This window comes from Pinus tabuliformis, chromosome 8 (genome assembly GCF_031772625.1).
Source record: "Pinus tabuliformis cultivar Carrire ecotype Pingquan chromosome 8, CPIR1, whole genome shotgun sequence".
In the NCBI taxonomy this organism is placed as follows: Eukaryota; Viridiplantae; Streptophyta; class Pinopsida; order Pinales; family Pinaceae; genus Pinus; species Pinus tabuliformis.
Genome location: NC_142294.1, coordinates 1315726551 through 1315746794, shown reverse-complemented (window position 1 = coordinate 1315746794; position 20244 = coordinate 1315726551). Strand labels below are relative to the sequence as shown.

The following is a 20244-nucleotide window of genomic DNA, read 5'->3' as shown; positions in this document are numbered from 1 at the left end:
AAATTTTAGGCGGTTATAGCATAATTACCACTTAACCTATTATCATTAAGACTTCTAGTGGTTAATTTGTTCAAATTGGCCACAATTACAAAAATGTTGTCCATGAACATAGTTGAAGACAAATCTAAATAGGTTAGTTTGGTCAAGTTGGCAATCTCTTGAGGTACATTAGTGACTTTGATGTTGTAAAGACCTAATTCTATAAACATGGTCAAATTGGTAATGGTTGTAGGAATGCTCCCTCTGAGATAAAGACTGAGAATTAGAGAGGAGAGTGGTAGAAATATTTCAAAAGGAATAGAACGAAAATATTCAAGCTTGAAATGGATAGATGTGTAAAGTATGTCAAATTACCCAGCCAATGTGATATATTACATGAGAACTTGTTGCCTTATATATGTTAAACTATACCTAATATATATTAATTGACTAATTTTTTGTATTTTTAATTAAAAAATGTAATTTTTTCCCAGAATTAAAATAACTATATTTATATTTATTTTAATATAACTTATATTTTATATTTTAAAAAAGTATTAGAATAAAAAATAATAATTAAAATTTAAAATTAATTTAAATATTTATAAAATAGATCATTTTAACTCTTAAAATATATATTTATTAATTCAATAAAAAAACTTAAGTGTTAACAAAAAAATTCTTTAAGATTAATTTATTAGTAAATTTAAATTTTATATAAACTTTAAGTAAAAGTATTGTAAATTTGAAATATTTCTTTTATTTTTTCTTTTTTCATCATGAGAAACCTCTTGAAATAGGGTTGTAGAAGTGTAGTAATTCGTATAATTAAGTTTATAACAAATATTCCAAAAAAATTCTCAATTTATATTTTTAGCTTCTTTATTTTCCAAGAGAATAACAAAATTAATTTTATGTACAATTGTCTTACAAAAGTTACCCCTATTAACATTTTTAGTTTTCTCTCATTTTCCCACTCCGACTCATGAAATTAGAAAATACATTGAAATATCATGACACTGGAATGTTTTCTTTATCCATAGAATTTTTCGTTTCTTGGCCTCACTTATGTCAAATCAATACAAATAACTCATATGATTGAAGCTTCACAATATGGTAATATTTTCTTTATAAAAAAAAAAAAAAAGAGGCCAATTTCTTAGCCCATCTAAGTCAAGTGAATACAAATAGCTCATGTGCTTTATTAATTAATACAACTAAGTTTCTAATAAAATATGGAAAATTTCTCTACTTATTTTTTTAATCTCCATATTTTCCAAATGGAATCAAACATTTCTCTTTCATCATGATTGTCCAACAATTTCTATCTCTATAAACATCTTTATTCTTCTCTCATTATCTCAATCCAACTCAAAAAGTTAGAAAATACATTGAAAATCCATGATACGATGAGGTTCTCTTTATCAACAAAATTTCTCATTTTCTAGCTCCACTTAAATCAAGTGAATACAAATAACCCATAAAATTAGAAAATACATTAAAATTTCATAATATGATGATGTTCTTTTTATCAACAAAATTTCTAATTTTCTAGCCCCACTTAAGTCAAGTCAATACAAATAACCCTTAAAATTAGAAAGCACATTGAAATTGTGGTTTCTCATATTCCAGCCTTACTTGAAACAAGTGAATACAAATAATCCATAAATTTAGAAAATACATTGAAATTTCATAGTATTATGATATTCTTTTTATCAATAAAATATCTCATTTTCTAACCCCACTTAAATCAAATCAATATAAATAACTCATAAAATTAAAAAACGCATTAAAATTCCATAATATAATAATATTCTCTTTATCAACAAGATTTCTCATTTTTTAACCTCACTTAAAGTCCAATCAATACAAATAACCCATATAATCTTTACATAAGAATCTCTTTATCCATAGGATTCCCCATTTCTTAACCCCATTTAAGTCAATTAAAATATGTATAATACTTTTCCTTTTTATTAATGAAAATTTCCATTGGTTTATTTTCTTTTATATCGAATACAGAAAATATGAATATTTCTGATTTCTATGCTTTTGTAATTTTCTTAACTTTTCCAATTCCATGACTATGCTTTTGTAATTTTCTTAACTTTTCCAATTCCATGACTATTTTTCATTTTTTCTCTTTTTATCTTTTCTTCGTAGTTTTTAAAGTTTTTAAAAGGAAATATAATGGGGTTTAATAATATGATTATTTATTTATATTTTTATAATATAATACTAATATTTATAATTTTTAAAATACTATTAAGGGAAAAAAATTTATTAACATCAATAAAATAAAAATTTTAATCATGAAAATATCATTTACATATTTATTTTTTTTAATAAAAAATTACCCATTAACTAAAAAAATTCTAGTATACTTTTTTTTTTTTTTTAACAAAGTCGTCTACTTGTGTATTATAAAACTTGCGATTCGAAAACTATTACAATAAGAGGAAGATTCCAAGAGCTGAGATTCAAAATTGGGCTCGCAAACCCATAGTTCTCGAAGCTCTTCTTAACTACACTTAATACTGAATTTAAACGGCTATATTGCCTTACAAAGGATCCTCCTATCCATTTATAACTACACTGCATGAGTTAGGGGGGATGTTGGGTAACCGAGTCATCCTCGAGAGGTTCCCTCTTGCTCACTCTTGTTGAAGCTTCTCCTTGCTGGCTTTCAGTTAAGGTGCGGAGGTGGTCAATGACTGCCTCCATGTGGATGCACCGATCCTTAAGGTCTTCGATTTCTTTTTTCCTCTTCTCCAGCTTCTTTCTCTTCGAGTTTCTGTCCGCGTGAAAGTCCTCAGTGAGTTCTTTCACCTGCTTCTTCAGAGCATTGATCATAATGACATGTGCCTTGCACATATGGCAATCTCTGTTGTTGAATATGTTATCCATCGGGTTCCTTGGCTGCTGCTGGTTAGCTTGCTGATTGTTCTGGTCAGCCATCTTGCTGGGAGCGGTGAAGGCTTTGTCAGATGTTGAGGAGTTATGAGGCTTGCCGCTTGTGAAGCCGGATTGCTTTGGTGAGGCAGAGTTGAGGTGAGTGCCCTGTTGATGATTGAGAGCAGTGCTCGGAGCACAGAACCAACTGTTAGTATTGAAAAGAACACAGATAAAGGGAAGATTGTTTACCCAGCTCAGATGGAGATCTGGTAAGTCCGCCCTCGTGGAGTTTGCTTGCGCTCGATGCCTGATGCCATTGTGCGCAAGGGAAAGCCAGCTATTGCCGTTCACTAAGAGAATCTCAGAGTGATGCCTCCGATCCCGAAGAGCTCTCCTGCGCGCGCTATGTTTTTGATGAGTAGTGAGGGCCTTTGGATTCTTGATGAGTTTAAAAAGGATGCAACGGGCGATCTCCCACTCATGAATGTAGGCGGAGTGACTGATCATATCTGTCCTCGAGTGATCTGAGGCGCTCTGTGACTGTCCTTGTATTCTGTAACAGGTATGGGCATGATCACGCATTCCTTTGGTTCCGGGAGAGTGTCGAAGAGAAATGCTGTTGTTTCCTTGCATGTTCAGGTCCTGAGGCCGATTCCCTGTCCTGTACCCTCCGTTTTGGCAGTCGAGATCGATTTGTAGAGCAGAAGATCTCTTTTTCGCTGGCCTGTTGTCTCGAGATAGATGCCTGAGGTGACTAACAGTCAGATGCATTGGGATTAAGATATATCTATGGGATATCATGATCATATATTTCCTCATTCTCCCTCACCTGGCCCGTGGGTCTTTTGATGGCCTTGTTGGCCAGCTCGTCAGCTGTCTTATTATGTATTCTGAGGACGTGTTTATAAGTCACGTTGTTCATGCCCCTGGCCTGTTCAAACATTCTGTCTTTTGTTCTGTTCAGGGCGCATTGGTTGAAGTTGTTCCCCTTGTTTAAGGCTGCTATTAGGATTGCTGAGTCTCCCATCACTAGAAGGTCATGAATTCCCCTCCTCCGCGTTATGGAGATCCCCAAAAGGAGGCTATATGCTTCTGCTTTGTTGTTTGACAAAGTCCCCAAGCTCCATTCATATGTAACCATCGTTTTTCCTTGGGGGTCCTTTAAAACTCCCCCTGCTCCAGCTATGCCTGGATTGTTCTTTGAGGCCCCGTCGAAGTGTAGTGTGTGCCTCTTTTGCCTTTGGATCCAGTTGTTAACTTCCTCTTTTGACCCTCTGATCTTCCATTCACTCTGTCCAGATCCCTTGATTGTCTTGAATTTTGGATTTGGCTTGCAGTTGAATCTTTGAACCCATGCTTTCACTTGCTCAGTTGAGTATTCCGGGTCAGCTTGTTGAATCCCGTTGGCTTCAATAGTCTCAGCTATAAGCGCAATAGTTTTGGCCAGGATATTTGAGATCCTAGGTTTTTTGTCTTTGAAGATGCTTGCGTTTCTGGCGAGCCATATCTGCCAGCAGAGGTTGGGGGGAATGCTGGACCAGAGTCTCTTGGCGAGGGTTGTGTCTTTGGTTGGAAAGGGAGAGAGTTTCCCCCAGCCTTTCTGAAGGAGAGAGACCTGGTTGGGAACCTCCCCTGTCTCTAGAGGGCTGGTTATGAGCTTCCAGCATGTCGATGCTATAGGGCAGTCTATGAAGAGGTGATTGAGGCTTTCTTCCTCTTTCCTGCACATAACACAGATGGAAGGCCCCTGGATCCCCTTTTTTCTCAAATTCTCAGCTGTTAGGAGCTTGCCATGAAGCAAGGTCCAATTGAAGAGTTTTATCTTCGGGAGACTTTCGATTTTCCAAGCGTTCTTGTGATATTGCCAATTATTCAATGCAGCTTGATTTTGGAGCGCTTTGTAACCTTCCCTAACCGAGTAGGTGCCTCCATTTGGATCCCATATGAAGCTGTCCTCTTTCCCCTTGCTTGTGGGAGCTGCTCCTGCTAATGAGAGTTTAAGGTTGTTCCATTGCTCCTTTAGTCCATCAGGAAGATGCCTGATTTTCCAGCCTTTCCAGCTGTCATGGTCCCAATTTGAAATGTCAAAGAGAGTTGTGAGATTTTTATCAGACATCCACTGCTGCAGCGGCCTCAGATGGGGAAGCTTTTCCTTGGCTTCCTGACCCATTATTTTGTCTTTCCATATGCTGGTTTGCTTCCCATTGCCTGGGGCTTTGGAGATATGAGATTTGAGGAGAGTTAAAGATTTTTTGATCAGCTTCCAGACCGGGGTGCATTGTCTTTCTGTGATTGTGTCGGAGAGGATATTGCTGTTGCTTCCACTTAGGTATTTTTTTTTCAAGACCTCTGCCCACCAGGAGTCTTTCTCAGTTAGAATTCTCCATATTAACTTGAATCCCATTGCCAAGTTTGCCAATCTGGGCACTTTAATTCCTAGCCCGCCTTTTTCTATGGGGAGGATGACCTTTTCCCATTTTACAAGACTGAATTTCTTCGTTTCTTGCTTTCCACCCTTCCAGAGAAAGCTTCTAAGGATGAGCTCCATGTGTTTATGGATACTTGAGGGGGCGAGCGTTATGGCGAATTGATAAATAGGGAGGGCTGATAAGATGGACTTGATAAGGATTGTTCTTCCTGCTAGATTGAGCCAGTGCATCCCCCAACTTTGAAGTTTGCCTCTAAGCTTCTCGATCAAATTAACCCATACTTCGTGTTTGATTGATTCTTTTGCCAGCGGGAGTCCTAGATACATGAAGTGAGACCAACTAGATTGGGCTGGAATTTCCAGAATCATAGCAATCCTTTGAGTTATATGTCTTGGAACATTCCAGGTATATATTTTGCATTTGTTGTTGTTTAGTTTTCCCCCCGATGCTTGAAGGAAGAGATCAAGGATGGCCTTGAATCTCCTTGCCATAAGGCTTGAAGCTCCACCTATTAGCAGAGTGTCGTCTGCAGATAGGGAGTGATTGATCCCTTTAGCTCCTCTGATTATGTCCACTCCAGTGATTTCCTTCAGCCTTCTCTTGTTTTCTAAATGCAAGCTTAGTGTTTCCTCCATTATAATATAGAGAAAGGGGGATAGGGGGCAACCTTGCCTCAATCCACGGGTGCTTATGAAGGCTCTGCAAGGCCTCCCATTGATGAGCGGAGCTGTCCAATTCTGAGAGACACATTCCATGACCTTATTGATGAAATTCCTTGAAACCCCAAACTTTGCAAGCACAGTCTCCAGGAAGGCGTGATTTACCCTGTCAAAGGCACTAGCCATGTCTAACTTGATTATCATTCCTTTCTCATTTCTAGCTATACTGCTGTGAATTGCTTCTTGAATCATAATTACATTATCGGTTATGTGCCTCTTGGGAAGGAACCCACCTTGATTGTCAGAAATGATAGAAGGGAGAATTTGTTTCAGCCTATTAGCTAGGATTTTTGAGATAATCTTATAAGACACATTGCAAAGGGAGACGGGTCTGAACCTATCAAAAGATTGGGGGCTTGGATCCTTTGGGATGAGGGCTAGGAACGAAGATTTAACACTACTTCCCAATTTGCTTTTGAGGTGGAAGTTTCTCACCATTCTGAGGAAATCTTTTTTGATAATATCCCAATGGGTTTTGTAGAAGCTTACGTGAAGCCATCCGGGCCTGGAGCTTTGTCCAGGGGCATGCTGTTGATGGACCACTCCACCTCTTCTATAGTGATTTCTTTATCCAGATTGCTGTTTTGAACTTCAGTAACCTTCCTTTCAATAATGTTGATGAAGTCCGGGTTTTCTTTGTACTGAGGGTCAGCTGAGAGTAGGGATTGAAAGTGATTTGTCGCGGCCTCCTTGATTTCCTCACTCTTTGTTAACTCTTTCTCATTAAACCTTATCTTACCTATATTATTTCCAGCTCTCCTTAACTTGAGGCAGTTGTGAAAGAAGGAGGTATTTTTGTCCCCCGACTTGATCCAGAGACATCTAGACTTTTGCCTGAGCTCTTCCTCCTCTTTTCGATGCTGGTTGTATAAGGCTTTGTGCATCTCCGCTTCTACCTTTTGATCTTCTTCTGTTTCTTGAACTGTCTCCCTTTCCTGATTCCATTCCTCCAAGCTTCTTTGCAACTCTGTTTTTGTCCTCCTCTCCTCGTTTGCGTGGTTTTTTGCCCAATTTTTTATAGCGATCCTTAGGTGTTTGATCTTTGATTCCCAGACATAATGCGGTGAGCCTGTTATCTCTATCTTCCATGTCTCCTTGATCAGAGATTTGAAGTCCTCGATGGCGTCCCAGGTCTTGTTATATTTGAATGGGAGGGGGCCCAAATTCTCCTCTTTTTCCAAGTGCAGCGCTACAGGTCTATGATCAGAAGTGAAGCCCAGTAGGATTGAACTGTGGACCCTTTGAAAGCTGATTGCTGCACTCTCCTGAACAAGAATTCGGTCAAGTCTTTCTTTGATATTGTTTCTGCCTATCCTTTTGTTAGACCATGTGAAGCGGCCATTTTGAGGGGGGATGTCTAAAAATTTGTGAGCTTGTATGATGTCCTCCAATTTGTCTCTGAATGGATCTGTGAAGTACTTCCCTCCAAGTTTTTCTTCTGCGTTCCTGATTAGATTCAAATCTCCTCCAAGAAAGATCTTCCTTCCTTGTAAGGCCTCTATATCTGCTTTCAATGATTCCCAACAAGTGGTTTTGTCCCTAAAGTGGGGTGGTGCATATACATTGTAGATTGTGTATTCCTCCCTCAGATCTAGACTTTGCATGTCGATTCTAATCCACCACCTGTTTGGATTTCTGTTTATGAGATTCCATTTGCTTTTCTTCCATAATACACCTATGCCTCCTGATGCTCCTATTTCACTCACGGCTGTTCCTGAATACCTTCTAAACTTTGAGGTGCTGATTTGGAATTCTTGTTCACTAATTTTGGTCTCCTGGAGTAGGAGGAAGTCTGGTTGTTCTGAGTTCATGAGATCACGGACTGCGTTTAATTTGAGGGAGGAGCCCATCCCCCTACAGTTCCAAGAGACCAAAATCATCATTTACCTATTTTGTTGTGAGGCCCGATTTTCTCCTTCGTTTTTTCGCCGCTTCCCTTGTTCTTGTCAAGATATGTGTCTATTGGTTGCTGTGTTCCTGTGGTCATCTCTTTTGCTGCATTCTCATCTCTTATTTCCTTATTCGATTTCCTTCCCACTTTCCTTGGTGGATCCGTGGCTGTAATATTTTCCTTTGTTTTGTTCCTTGTTAGGATCCTTTCCACTGTGCGAGGGGGGGAAGCCTGAAGGGGGGAGGAGGGGGGGGTTCTGTTGCCCTTGGGGGATGGAGGGGGGGATGAGGGTTCTTCTGAGGCTAGGGTTTCGAAAGGGTTGGAGGATGAGGGAATGGAATGATCCATGCTTGATGGGACGGCGGAGATGGGAGGGATATCAGTGTGGAGCACCTCTGTTTCAGGGGGAGGGTTTGATTTCTTTTTTTTTTTAACTACTTCCCATGTTTCCTCTGTGGGTTCAGAGCTGGCATTGACTTCTATTCTAGCTTTGGAGCACCTATTAGCAAAATGACCATATTCATGACATACCTTGCATTTGAAGGGAAGTTGCTCGTAATCCACTTGCTGTATGTGTGTCCACTAATCAACTCTGAGCTTGACAGCTTCTGGTAATCCTTTGCCCAAATCCACTTCCACGCAGATCCTCGCACAGGCGTGCATATTCTCTTTTGGCTCCGCTCTGTCCACATATTTCCCTATTCCGTTTCCGATTGCTCTAACTGATTCATCAGCCCAGCAGTGAAGCGGCAGATGCGGAAGGCGAACCCAAACCGGGACTGCATTGGGGACATCCATTTCTGGGTCGAAGTCCGGGGTCCAGCGGTTGAGGTAAAGGCCTCTGGTGTCCATGAAGTATGGTCCATTCCTAAAGATTAGGTTGCGGTCCTCCACAGTTTCGAAGAGGAAGGTGAAGAAGCCTCTTCCACAGAATCTTATCGCAATTTTCCCCTGAACCATAGCGTTCCAATTTCTTTCCACCCATCTTTGGACAGTTCGGGAGGACGGCCATAACCCCGTGAACTGCCCAACTAGACCCCGTTCTGCCAAGGCAACAGCGGATCTCCTTGGGAGGATTGGGGGGAGAGGGATCTCCGGTATTTCATCAAGCTTCTTGATAAATTTTGAAGCCGTGGGTCGAATCCGTTCTGGATTGTTCTCTGGGATAAGAGATGCAAAAGATTTCTCCATGTCGGCCTGACCTGTATCAGGAGAACCCATCATGCCGAAGGCGATTCTCAGGAAAAGGGAGGAGGCAAGAGGCCCAGCAGAGGGAGCAGCAGGCTGCCCTCGGCCTCAGCACGAGCAGCAGCGGGAGACGGGACGGAAGGCCCAGGGAGGGAGGAAGCTAGCGGAGCAGGAGGCTCGCAGCGGGGGCTGCGGCCCAGCAGCGGAGCTGCCGAGCGCAGTCAAGGGCTCGAGGGTTTCATCGCCAGAGAGAAAACGCGCGCCATGGAAAAAAAAAGGTCCAAAAAATTCTAGTATACTTAATATATAGTATAATATTAATATTTATAACTTTGAAACAATAGTGTATAATTAAAAAGAAAATATAAATTCTAAATATTATTTAAAAAAACACACATATATATATATATATATATATAATTGTGAAAAAATATTTATATATTTAACTTTTTATTTAAAAATAAAGACGAAATTAGACATTAATAATATTTGAGAATGTAGGATTTCTAAATTCAAATTCATATTATTTGTGTTTACTTTTAGAAAAATGTGAAGTATGTGTGAAACATTTGATAATTCAAAAAATATTTATATAGAGAGATACCTTCATCCCAACTCTCACCATCACCCAATACAAAAATCTATCATCCTTAACACCTTAGCCACTAGGGCCATTTAAAATTCTGCAACTAAAGCCTTCTTATCTAATGGCTACAAAAAATTTCAAATAAAAAGGGCCTTATATTCATCCATCAACCCCAAAACCTCCAAACCTTTGTCCAACCCCATAGCCAAAGTCAACCTTCCTTACACCCAAGTGATCATTCTTCGCATCTCAAAAGCCCTTATAAAAAAGAACATTAAGACTATCTTTAAACCTCACACCACCCTTTAACAATTATTCTTGTGTTAAGGACCACTCTCATCGAATGCCTGCCTTGGGGTTTATCAAACTCCAAGTTCTTGTGGAATAACCTACAATGGCCAAATAGGAATTTTTTTAAAAGAAAATATAGTTGAAACCCAACACAATATAATATCTAAATATTCCTTTGCTAGGCACTCTCACAATAGCAAACATATCTAGCATATTCTTGAAATGTTGGGAAGATTGTACAAATGTGCATGGGTATGGAAATGTGAGCTTGTTTGAGTAGTGATCAATGATAATGACCATGCTAAAATGAAACAAACTAAAGAGGTAAGTTTTGTTGATCTTAACAAAGAAAATTACAATGGAGATGGTAAATCGATTTTCCAATCCCTCAAGTTGCATGCAAAAGAAATATGAAGGCGAGATCTTGATGGAAGATGGGTTCATTGTTGAAAAATATTTGGGTGATGTGGATTTTTATGAACAAATGAAATGAGATACATATATAAAGAGGAACATAAAGATACAATGAAAAATATAACTTCAATTCATTAATAACAAAGTATTCAATATTGTTTACATGTTGAATGAAAATAAGCTAGCTCAGGTGATTGTAGCTTATCTCTAAGAAGATATGTGGCAGCTACATGCCTTCTGAACCATGTTACAATGAGCCTCCAAGGCCTATTTATTATTGAGAAATAATATAAAAACTTAAACACCCAAAAACCTAACCCTAGGAGATGAAGTGCCAAAAGTCACTCGGCATGTTGGGGTAAATTGGTACATGAACTTCTTGGGGCCATAACTTTGGAATATGATCTTTTTTTGATGTGTATGATACATCGTTAGAAATATATATCCGAGGACTACAACTTTCGACTGCAAACCCTCTACAAAGGTTATCGATTTTCCTATTTTCCAAAAAAACTGTTGTTTAGGGCCTCAAAACAAGTGACATTCAAATATTATACCAACAAACAATATTATATAACCTAAGACATTAATGTATATAGATAAGTATCACTAATATATGTAGGGAATTGATACAATCTTTAAACTAGTCTTTGTGTGTTGTTGGGAGACAACCCCATTACCCAACACCTTGCTATATGCCAAAAAATGAACATAGAAACAACTCCCACAAATCCAATCCACACTACCTTCCCTAATGTTGTCGAATATATTTCTTCATTTACATATCTCAACCATCTTATCTTAACATTATTGCCACTACCATTGTCTCTTGTCACTATTTTATTTGAATTCACATTTTCCTTGCATGGTGGTAGAGCAAGCCCACATAAACACTTATTATTCTGAAATGAAGTCATATTAAGACTATAAAATTTTGTCCCTGTTGGGATTGGCCCACATAGCTTATTAGATGAAATATTTAGAGAATCTAATAGTGATAATTTATTGAGTTCTCGAATTTCTCCATATAATTTATTTTTGGCCAAGTTCAACTCTTCTAGAGTAGATATGTCACCCAGACCTATGCGTATTTTCCCTTCCAATTGATTCCAATATAAATTTAACAATCGCAAGTTATTCAAACTTCCTATGCTTATAGGGATTTCTCTAGTAAGATGATTCATAGACAAATCAAATGTATTGTTTGTTTTCCACACATATGGAATACTATAATTATCCCTTTTATGTCCCTTTCCATTTCATATTCATACTTGAACCCTTGTGAATATTTGTTTATTGCAAATCCCTTGATTCTATCAAGATCACATGCTATTTCTCCACTAAATTTATTGTGAGATAAATCCAACACAAACAACTTGGAGAGACTTGTAATCCAGTGAGGAATAGTACCTTCAAGGTTATTATAACCAATATTTAGAACTTGCAAATCACCAAAATTTGCGAGGGAGGAATCACACCTCTAAACCCATTGTGTCTTAAATTTAGCACCAAAAGTTTGGTGCAATTGGCCAATGATGAGGGAAAAGTCCGAGTAAAGTTGTTAAAATAAGCAGAGAAAACAATTAAATAAGTCCAATTATAGGTGCCATCAATAGTAATGGATACCTCTAATTTGTTTTGTGATAGATCTAATTCTTGAAGTGAAATTAAACCATTGATATTGTTATGAATACTCCTGAAAAAGCTATTATTATATATGTAAAGTATACAAAGGGCCTTTAATTGACCTAAGCTATATGGAATTCGATCAGTCAATTTGTTTGAATACAAAATTAAATATTCCAATGATTGAATTTTTCCTATTGTATTTGGAATTACCTTGTCAACCTATTGCTTGAGAGTAAAAGGTATTTAAGTTTTCTTAAATTTCATATTGTACATGGAATTAGGCCAGTCAAACTATTGTGAGAAAGTAAAAGGTATTCAAGTTTTCTTAAATTTCCTATTGTACTTGGAATTACCCATGTCAAATAATTGTTATTGAAGATAAGGCATTCAATGTCATGTCCCTTCTCAAACCCATTTGTAACACGGTGCTACCACACAATTTTGGCAGCGATTTGGGTTTAAGAGGAGAACCCCACATGCAGAAACTTAGGAATTATAGGCAGTTCGAATTATTTTTTGCAGCTAGTGGAATGTGGAGGCCACCCATTCATAATTTGAATTTGGCCAAGGAGGAGGTTGGAGTGAATTTGAAGTGGAAGGAGGGGCCCAAAAGAGGCTAAGGGAGCCCAAGGTGATAAAAGGGGATGGAGCTTTCATTTTCTAGCATCCTTATTATTCTGACAAACAAACTAATTTTGTACTCTGTACTGTTCAATGAGTCTACTGGTTTTTTAGCCACGAGTCTTCCGCAGGGAAGATTCAACCTCTTCTTTGGGGGACCATCAATGCCTACCCTTCAGGGAGGAACTACATATTCCTGGGCAGGAATAGAACAGGCAGGACGGGTTAGAAATCAACGAGGGGGATTCACACCTTGCTGGGAGAGTCAGGAATATACCAGCAAAGGGTTTCACAGCTTTTTGGGAAATCCGAGAGTTGAGGAGACAACGTAGAAAGGGCAACGCTGCTGGAGTAGTAGCCAGCTAGACCAGAGCATTAGTCAACACAGAGGCCACTGTAGCAGCAAACTCGTGGTGCTGTGAAAGCAGTCATCCGGACCAACGGTCATCTGGAAAGCAAGGAGTTAGTCAGTTTAGGTGGACCCAGTGTTCTAGGGGTATTTTCAGAGGGCTTGGCAAGCTATTTCCTGCAAGTCAAACTTGGTTATAGCAGCTAGGGAGAGGCTCCAAGGAGGCTGAAAATCCAAATTCAAAACCAGAGAAATTCCCTTCTTGGTTTTCCTAAATTTTTGACAAGGATCCAAAATCTAAAGTTTCATAATTTTCTGAGCAACGGAGGTAGGGTTTTAAATCACATCTTTGCAACAGGTAGTGTAGAATTGCTCAAGATTGAATAGTACCTTTGGGTGTCAATTTTGGGAAGTCCAAATCGGGCGAAACAATTTCTGGGTTTTGTGGGTTTTGGCCAAGGAGTTCGGGGTTAAAATCATATAAATTTTTGGGCAGTTTCAGTGCACCTTCCATCCATTTGAACTTCAGCAAAGCAATAGTTTCTGGGCAGCACAGTGCAAATTGGTGTAGTAGCTCGACAACCTTCAGATCAACCATTTTCCTACCTGGGTTTGGTCCCCTACTTGTCCTTTTAGACAAACCGAGGTGCACCATTCCATCATCTATTATATTTGACTTGCTTAAATATAATAAAATGGCTCAGAAGTTCTCCATTTGCAGCTTTTATATGGGTGTTCACTGAATATTTTGTTTTTGTAATTTGTTGCATGTATTATTTGCTTGTTATCAGTTGTATTCGTATTAAGGATCATTACAATGGTATCAGAGCATGATCTTGACCTACCTATGAGAAATTAGCCAGAAGATCATGGAAGCTTTGGGTATGAATGCACAGTGACGGGTGAAACCAAAGACAAACCCATGGCTCAAGGGAAATCGAGTATGCAGAAATTCTGGGGCAGAATTCATTGGGATGATGAGAGGTTGGCCCAGTTGAGGAGGGTAATAGACCAAACCCATCCTCACCCTTACAACAAAGATGTTAGAGGCGAGAAGGTTGTGGGGGTGTAGCCATTTTCATCGTGTGGCGAAACTTGACCAAATCAAGGCACGAGATCTCCTAAAAAGGAGCAGACAAGACAAAGATGATTAGAGGGTGAGACCAAGGGGTGCTTTTGCTGGACGAGACCTACCTTTATATATTAGGAGCCTAAGGAGGAGGTTGAGCATGATGCTGAGAGCCCATAGGATGGTGAGGAGAACATCGATATACCTGGTGTGGTGAAGTTGTCACCTTTATTAGAGACCTCTTTGATAGCCCCAGTTGACACCCTGGTGGAGAGGATAGAGCCTACTCACATAAAACCATTTCTTGAGGGGGTGCCATCCCTAGACAAGATACCAATAGTTGCTGAGGTATCTAGAGCTGTGACTGATTTTACGGGTGATAGATGCCCACGACAGTTCCATCAGTTTCAGGCTGACCTTCGAGCATTAAAAAGGAAGTTTGCGTTAGTGTGAGAGGTGATTCTGTAACAGAACGAGGAATTGGAGGGCATGAGAGCAGTTTGTGTCGAGTCCACAACCAAATTGACTCACGTCGGGGAGAAGTTGGATTCCCTACTAGTGTAGCTATAGTGCACATTGGAGTGTGAGAGCAACTCTATTTGAACATACATAGATGAGGGTGGCAGCATTGTTAAGTTACCATGGCCCATTGGACAGAGGGAGATAGAGCTACCTAGTCAGATTGTATGTATTGACCAGGATAGTGAGATGAGATGACCTGAGTTGCACAGGGTGCAACACCCTCATTGTGGGGTTGTTCTATGTGCGGTAGTTCGTGCATTCAATCCCTCTGTTAGGGTTGGGTGTGAGATATTCTGAGTTAGTACTTGGTGGAGTGGACTATGGAGATGGTAGTGGACCCAAGTGGAGCTCAATAGGAGTTTCCAGGCACTCAGGATGGTGGAAGCCCCAACTGGCATTGGGATCCGGAGGGACTACCTATCATTTCCCATGTATGTTGGTTGACTACAATCGGGATGGTGCAGTTGACCTAGCAGTTGAGCATGCACTTTCGCTAGGGCAGTCTCGATCAGCACCAGTGGTTGACCAATTTATGGACAAACTCTTTTGGTTTTCTTGGTATGGCATTTGTACACATGATCACTAGGTGATCAACATACTCTGGTAGGAATTTGTCGAAGGAGGTGGCATTGGCAGGCCACCAGACGATGCCTTGCATGGAGCTGTGGGTTCTTCACTTTTGTGCAGGGCATAGAGGATGCAGAGGGCATCACTGCTGACACATAGGGAGAGTAACTTCTTGGATCCCTCAGGGGGATTTTGAGGGAAGATCCATTCATCGACAGGGATAATGATGCGAAGGTGGAGGTGATGATATTGATCAGGTGCGGCCTGACATGTACAGAAATAGCTCTAGACCATCATATCCAAGGATGTGTGGGAGCATATATCATTTAGCAGTGGTCTACAGGTGGGCATGGAGATGCATGGTGGTGTGTTCAAGTGTGTTGCACTGCGTTGTGGAGTGGGAGTGCCTCACATCGTCACGAGTACATGCGGGGAGTGAGAGGCGTTGTGACACAGGTAGGAAGTAGGTTGATACAATATGGCATAGCTACAGTCAAGGGTATCTCGCAGTGTACAGGGGTAGGCCACAGTGTATAGTGGCATGTCCAGGAGTACTGGGATGATCGGTGATATGTAGAGGCATATGGTGTTGCACAAAAAGGTCTTGGAGTGCTGCCTCTAGGGACACCCATGGACGAAGATACCAGGTATACCTTTGGGTGTAGTTCACCTAGGATTTATGGGGACAGAGATGAGCGATACATGATGGTATCCGAGGGGACTCACACCTTTGACCCACTTCTATGTCACTTACAAGAATGGGCGACCTGGTTGTTGTCCTTTGACACTTTGGGCACGAGCAGCAAGGGATGGGGAGCTCACCCAAGATATCTGGATGATACTTGGTGCGATAGAGGGGAGACTTCTCAGCGGGGCCATCAAGTCATTGTGCAAGTTGACAGCCACAGGTCGACGGATGAGGTGATAACCAATAGGGATGGCATATCATTCATCATTGATCTTATACTTAGGGAGCTAGTCATGGGGGAGACATGTTTCACTCTTTCCACAGGGCATGTCTAGACCATGCATGAGCATAGGGTACCGTATGCGACTGAGATAGTTGTCCATCATGTATCTAGGATCCTGACATTGTATCGACATATTCTATAGGGGGCGGGTAGCCGAACCGGTGGCAATGGTTGGCAGGAGTAGGATGGATCCACATACACTAAGTCGATTGTGCATATCAGATACCCATCTATTGGTTTCATTCAGCGGGTAGCTATTTGGCACACGTGGTTTCTAGTGGTCATCAGTACTACACAGTGGCAAGCACCGGATAGTTTAGCATGCCACAGATTATTTCATGATGTATGGAGCCTATATATGGGTGGCATGCATGGACTATAGATGAGGGACAAAGGGATTCCATTGGTTGTCAGGGCTATGATGCAACAAGTCTACCTATGGTATGCAGGGATTCAGTTGATCGATAGATCTTTCATGATGAGTGGAGTCATGGCAGAGATTGATATAGTATGTTCTTGGGATGACACATGGGGGTTCACAGAGGGTTTCATCATATGGGGAGGAATACATTATCTATTGCTGCATAGGTTCAGAGTTAGATTTGGATGGGTAGGCCTTGGTGCCATGGAGATTCCCAGGAAGGATATGCCTCGCATCTTTCAGTATTCCACCATCGAGCTCCAGGAGAGTAGGATACTATCTGCGCATGATGGGGAGTATGACATAGTCCAAGTAGCATAGCATCAACATGGTGGCACCACTCCGATACTAGCAAGGAACTGGGGCATCACAACCCCTCACAGCTCAATAACCTTTAGGGATGTGCCAGATACTATAGGGGGAGATCATACAGATCTTCCATTTGGATTTAGCAAGTTACTGATGGAGCAAGGGACTTCTGGTACTTGCACTGGGCAGGATAGTGAGTGGAATGAGGGGAGCTTCATGTTGGATAGGATGGCCTGGGATCCTGGTATTGAAAGATTCTTCCATGTTAGGAAAATGTTGAGTCCAGGGACGATTCAGTGGCACATATGGGACCCTGGCACAATGTTGAGCCCAAGTGGAGTCTACAAACAAAGTTATTGAAGGCATCATCACCAAAATTGTTCATCTACACAGAAGAGATTAGGCAGAAAGGCTTCCTGAAGCCTTATGGGCCTATAGAACTACATGGAGAAATACAACAAGACATTCTCCCTATGAACTAGTTTATGGGAAAGAAGTCCTACTCCCTATTGAGTTCCAAGTCAAAACTTTCAAGATGGCAGTTCAGTTGGGGATGGATCTATCAAAAGCCCAAAAGCACAGAATGGAGCAATTGAATGAGCTAGATGAGATCAGACAAGAGGCAATTCTAAGAACTGATCTAGTTCAATATCAAAGAGCTAAGTGGCATGACAAATACATCAAAGAGAAAAAGTTTCAAGAAGGAGATTGGGCATTGCTATTTGATTCCAAGTTTAAAGATTTTAAAGGAAAATTTTAGATTCATTGGCTTGGGCCATATGAGATTGACAAAATCTTTAGCAATGGAGTGGTAAGAATCAAAACCATTGATCAATATCAAACTCCTCTTATTGTGAATGGCCACAGATTGAAGATCTATCATAAGCCACTCTCAAAAGAGGAATTTGTCAAAATGTTTCAAGATAATTCTGCAATAAGGCTGGTGAAGAAGAATCCTTCTTCTCCACCAGCCTAGCCTTTGTTCCTTTCTATTTATAAAAAAAAAAAAATGTATAAGCCTGAAAACCAATCACTGATTGGTAGTCTTATACAGAAAATACAGGGCAAAAATCAGGAACTCCTAACGCCCTATATTTTCCAAAAAAAATTCTCTCTCTGATTTCACAGTTTTGTGACACTTCACTTCATTTCATTCCACTTCATTCCACTTCACTTCATTTCATTCCACTCCATTTCATCCATTTCATTTCATTCCGTCAATAAAATTTTTTTTCATGACCGTTTTCATTCAGTCAGTTATCATCTATCCATCTCCATTCAATCAAATGATTGTTGCGTCAGTTTCCGCAACTGAAACCAGTTTCTGCAGCCAGAAGTAGTTTCCGTAGCTATCACTCTGTTTTTCAAAACTAACAATTAGATGTTACTTCAATAATCATGAAATCAAATGCAGGTATGACCGAGGACATATTATGAAGACATGAGGAACTTAAAGCATCAACAAGGAGCAGTTGATCAAAGATTAATGAAAAAAATGGCAAGAATTCCAAGGTATGAGTAGAAATTTATTTCAAATAGCGTTCAAAGCACATTTTTACATAGTTATAAAACCATAGCTCCATTATATGCAATGATTGGCATTGATAACTCCATAACCGTTCCACGATCTCTATACGATTCCCCCACAATCCTTGCATTTATGTTTAAACAGCCTATGATCATGCCTCCGGTTTTAACTCGTGTTCGGTTGTACTTTGATACTCCACCTATAATTATGGGACGTGGTTGATTTGATCACGACTTCTCTCCACCACACAAATTCCGTGGCCATTTCATAAGAGTGTTTACGTCCACTCCGCAGCTATTCAGTTTAAAATTCTGTCGGGTTCACTTTATTCCCCTACTATTTTATTGAAGCCACGGTTGCATTTCCACCTTGTTCATATTAGTCTCCACTCCATTCCGTGAATTCACTCCCGCTACATGTTCTCTGTTTTCCATTTACAGTCACTGTTTTCTTCTCCATAAACCCTGTTCATCATTGTAACCTAACCATCTACCTCCGCTAAAACCCTTACTCACGCAGACAAATTTTAAAGGCAGAAGGAAGGATGGGTCTATTGTTGAGGGCAGAACTGGAAGGGCCCAAGTTTCTGGAAGGATACCTGCAAGTGAAAAACATATTCAAAAAGGAAAGGTGGCTACGGTTTATTCAAAAATTCAAAGGCTACAACAAGGAGATTACAAAGACTTTTGTGAGGTCTTTTAACGGCTTAGACGTGGAAGTTGGAGACCTCAAGTTTACAATCACTGAGGCATCTATAGTAGCTGCTACAGAACTTCCACAGGAGGGTGAACGCTGGTTCAAGAACAAGAGCTTTGACGAGAAGGCTTGGAGGGTTATCCTACGAAATCCAGGTATGGACGTAACTATTTTTAAATGAGGAATCCCTATTCATTCTTTAGAAGAGAAGTGGGCCAGTCTATTATTGATTATTCAAAAGTTCATCACCTGTGAGGGACATTTTGGATCGATGTATATGTATCACACCCGACTTTTGATGAATTTCCTAGAAAACCAAACCCTCAATTTGCCATACTTTTTACTGAACAGTTTGAAAAAGATGTTTGTAACCGTCCAAAAGAATCCAGGGGACGTAGAACCACACTTGTATCACCATGGCCTTGTGAAAAACTTGATAGAAAAACAATTGAAAGAAAAGAAGGACACATTGGAGCAATTTCTAATCAAAAATTTCTTTCAAGATCCATAAGAATCCCCTGAAAGCAGTACATCAAGAAGGAGAAGAAGAAAGAGAACAAATGATAAAATTCAAAGTACTCCTACTAACATAGTTGAAGAAACTAGTAGAGAAGAAAGACTATCCAAAAGGAGGAAACAAAACGCTGAGGGTAAGAAGCCAACAAAATCAAAAGAGAAAAGAAGCATTGAGGCTATACACCAAACCCTAGAACCTTCCTCAGAAGAATATCATCAAGTATTGTCTGAAAGACTAGTTCACCTTCAGGAACAGTCAGCTGCAGCCAAGAAGAAAGGAAAAGAAAAATAGAGAAGGGAGGAAAAAGACACTAGTCCACAGCATCTAAGAAGAAGCTCCAGGCTTAAAGGGAAATTAAGGACAGTGCAAACCAAAAGACCCCACTTTATTGACTTGGGAGGGGAAACACCGAAGTAGCCTCCAACAACCTCTCCTGACCATAGCCCACACCATACTTCCATTTCACAGCCAGATTTTGACATGAGTCCTTCTCGGCCAGATTTGGAAATCAGTCCTTCTCAACAGGATCTTGGGGTCAACCCAAGGAAAACTACACCCGAGATAGACCCAAATCAGCAAGAGATGTACGATTATATAGAATCCTTGGAAAAGACAGCCACAAGTCCAAGCACTTCATCCACTCAGCCTCACAT

At 40.1% G+C, this 20244-nt stretch overlaps 1 protein-coding gene across 1 annotated transcript; it reads right to left on the bottom strand.

Annotated features, from left to right (window-relative positions):
* Positions 1 to 6507: 6507 nt before the first annotated feature.
* Positions 6508 to 7872, bottom strand: LOC149240318 (uncharacterized). Its single transcript, XM_089370134.1, has one exon. The coding sequence runs from the start codon at positions 7870 to 7872 to the stop codon at positions 6508 to 6510; it is 1365 nt and encodes a 454-aa protein (XP_089226260.1).
* Positions 7873 to 20244: the final 12372 nt, after the last annotated feature.

What these genes read in the sequence shown, in the direction of transcription:
- LOC149240318 (XM_089370134.1), bottom strand. Translation starts at nt 7,872, where the DNA reads ATGGGCTCCTCCCTCAAATTAAACGCAGTCCGTGATCTCATGAACTCA.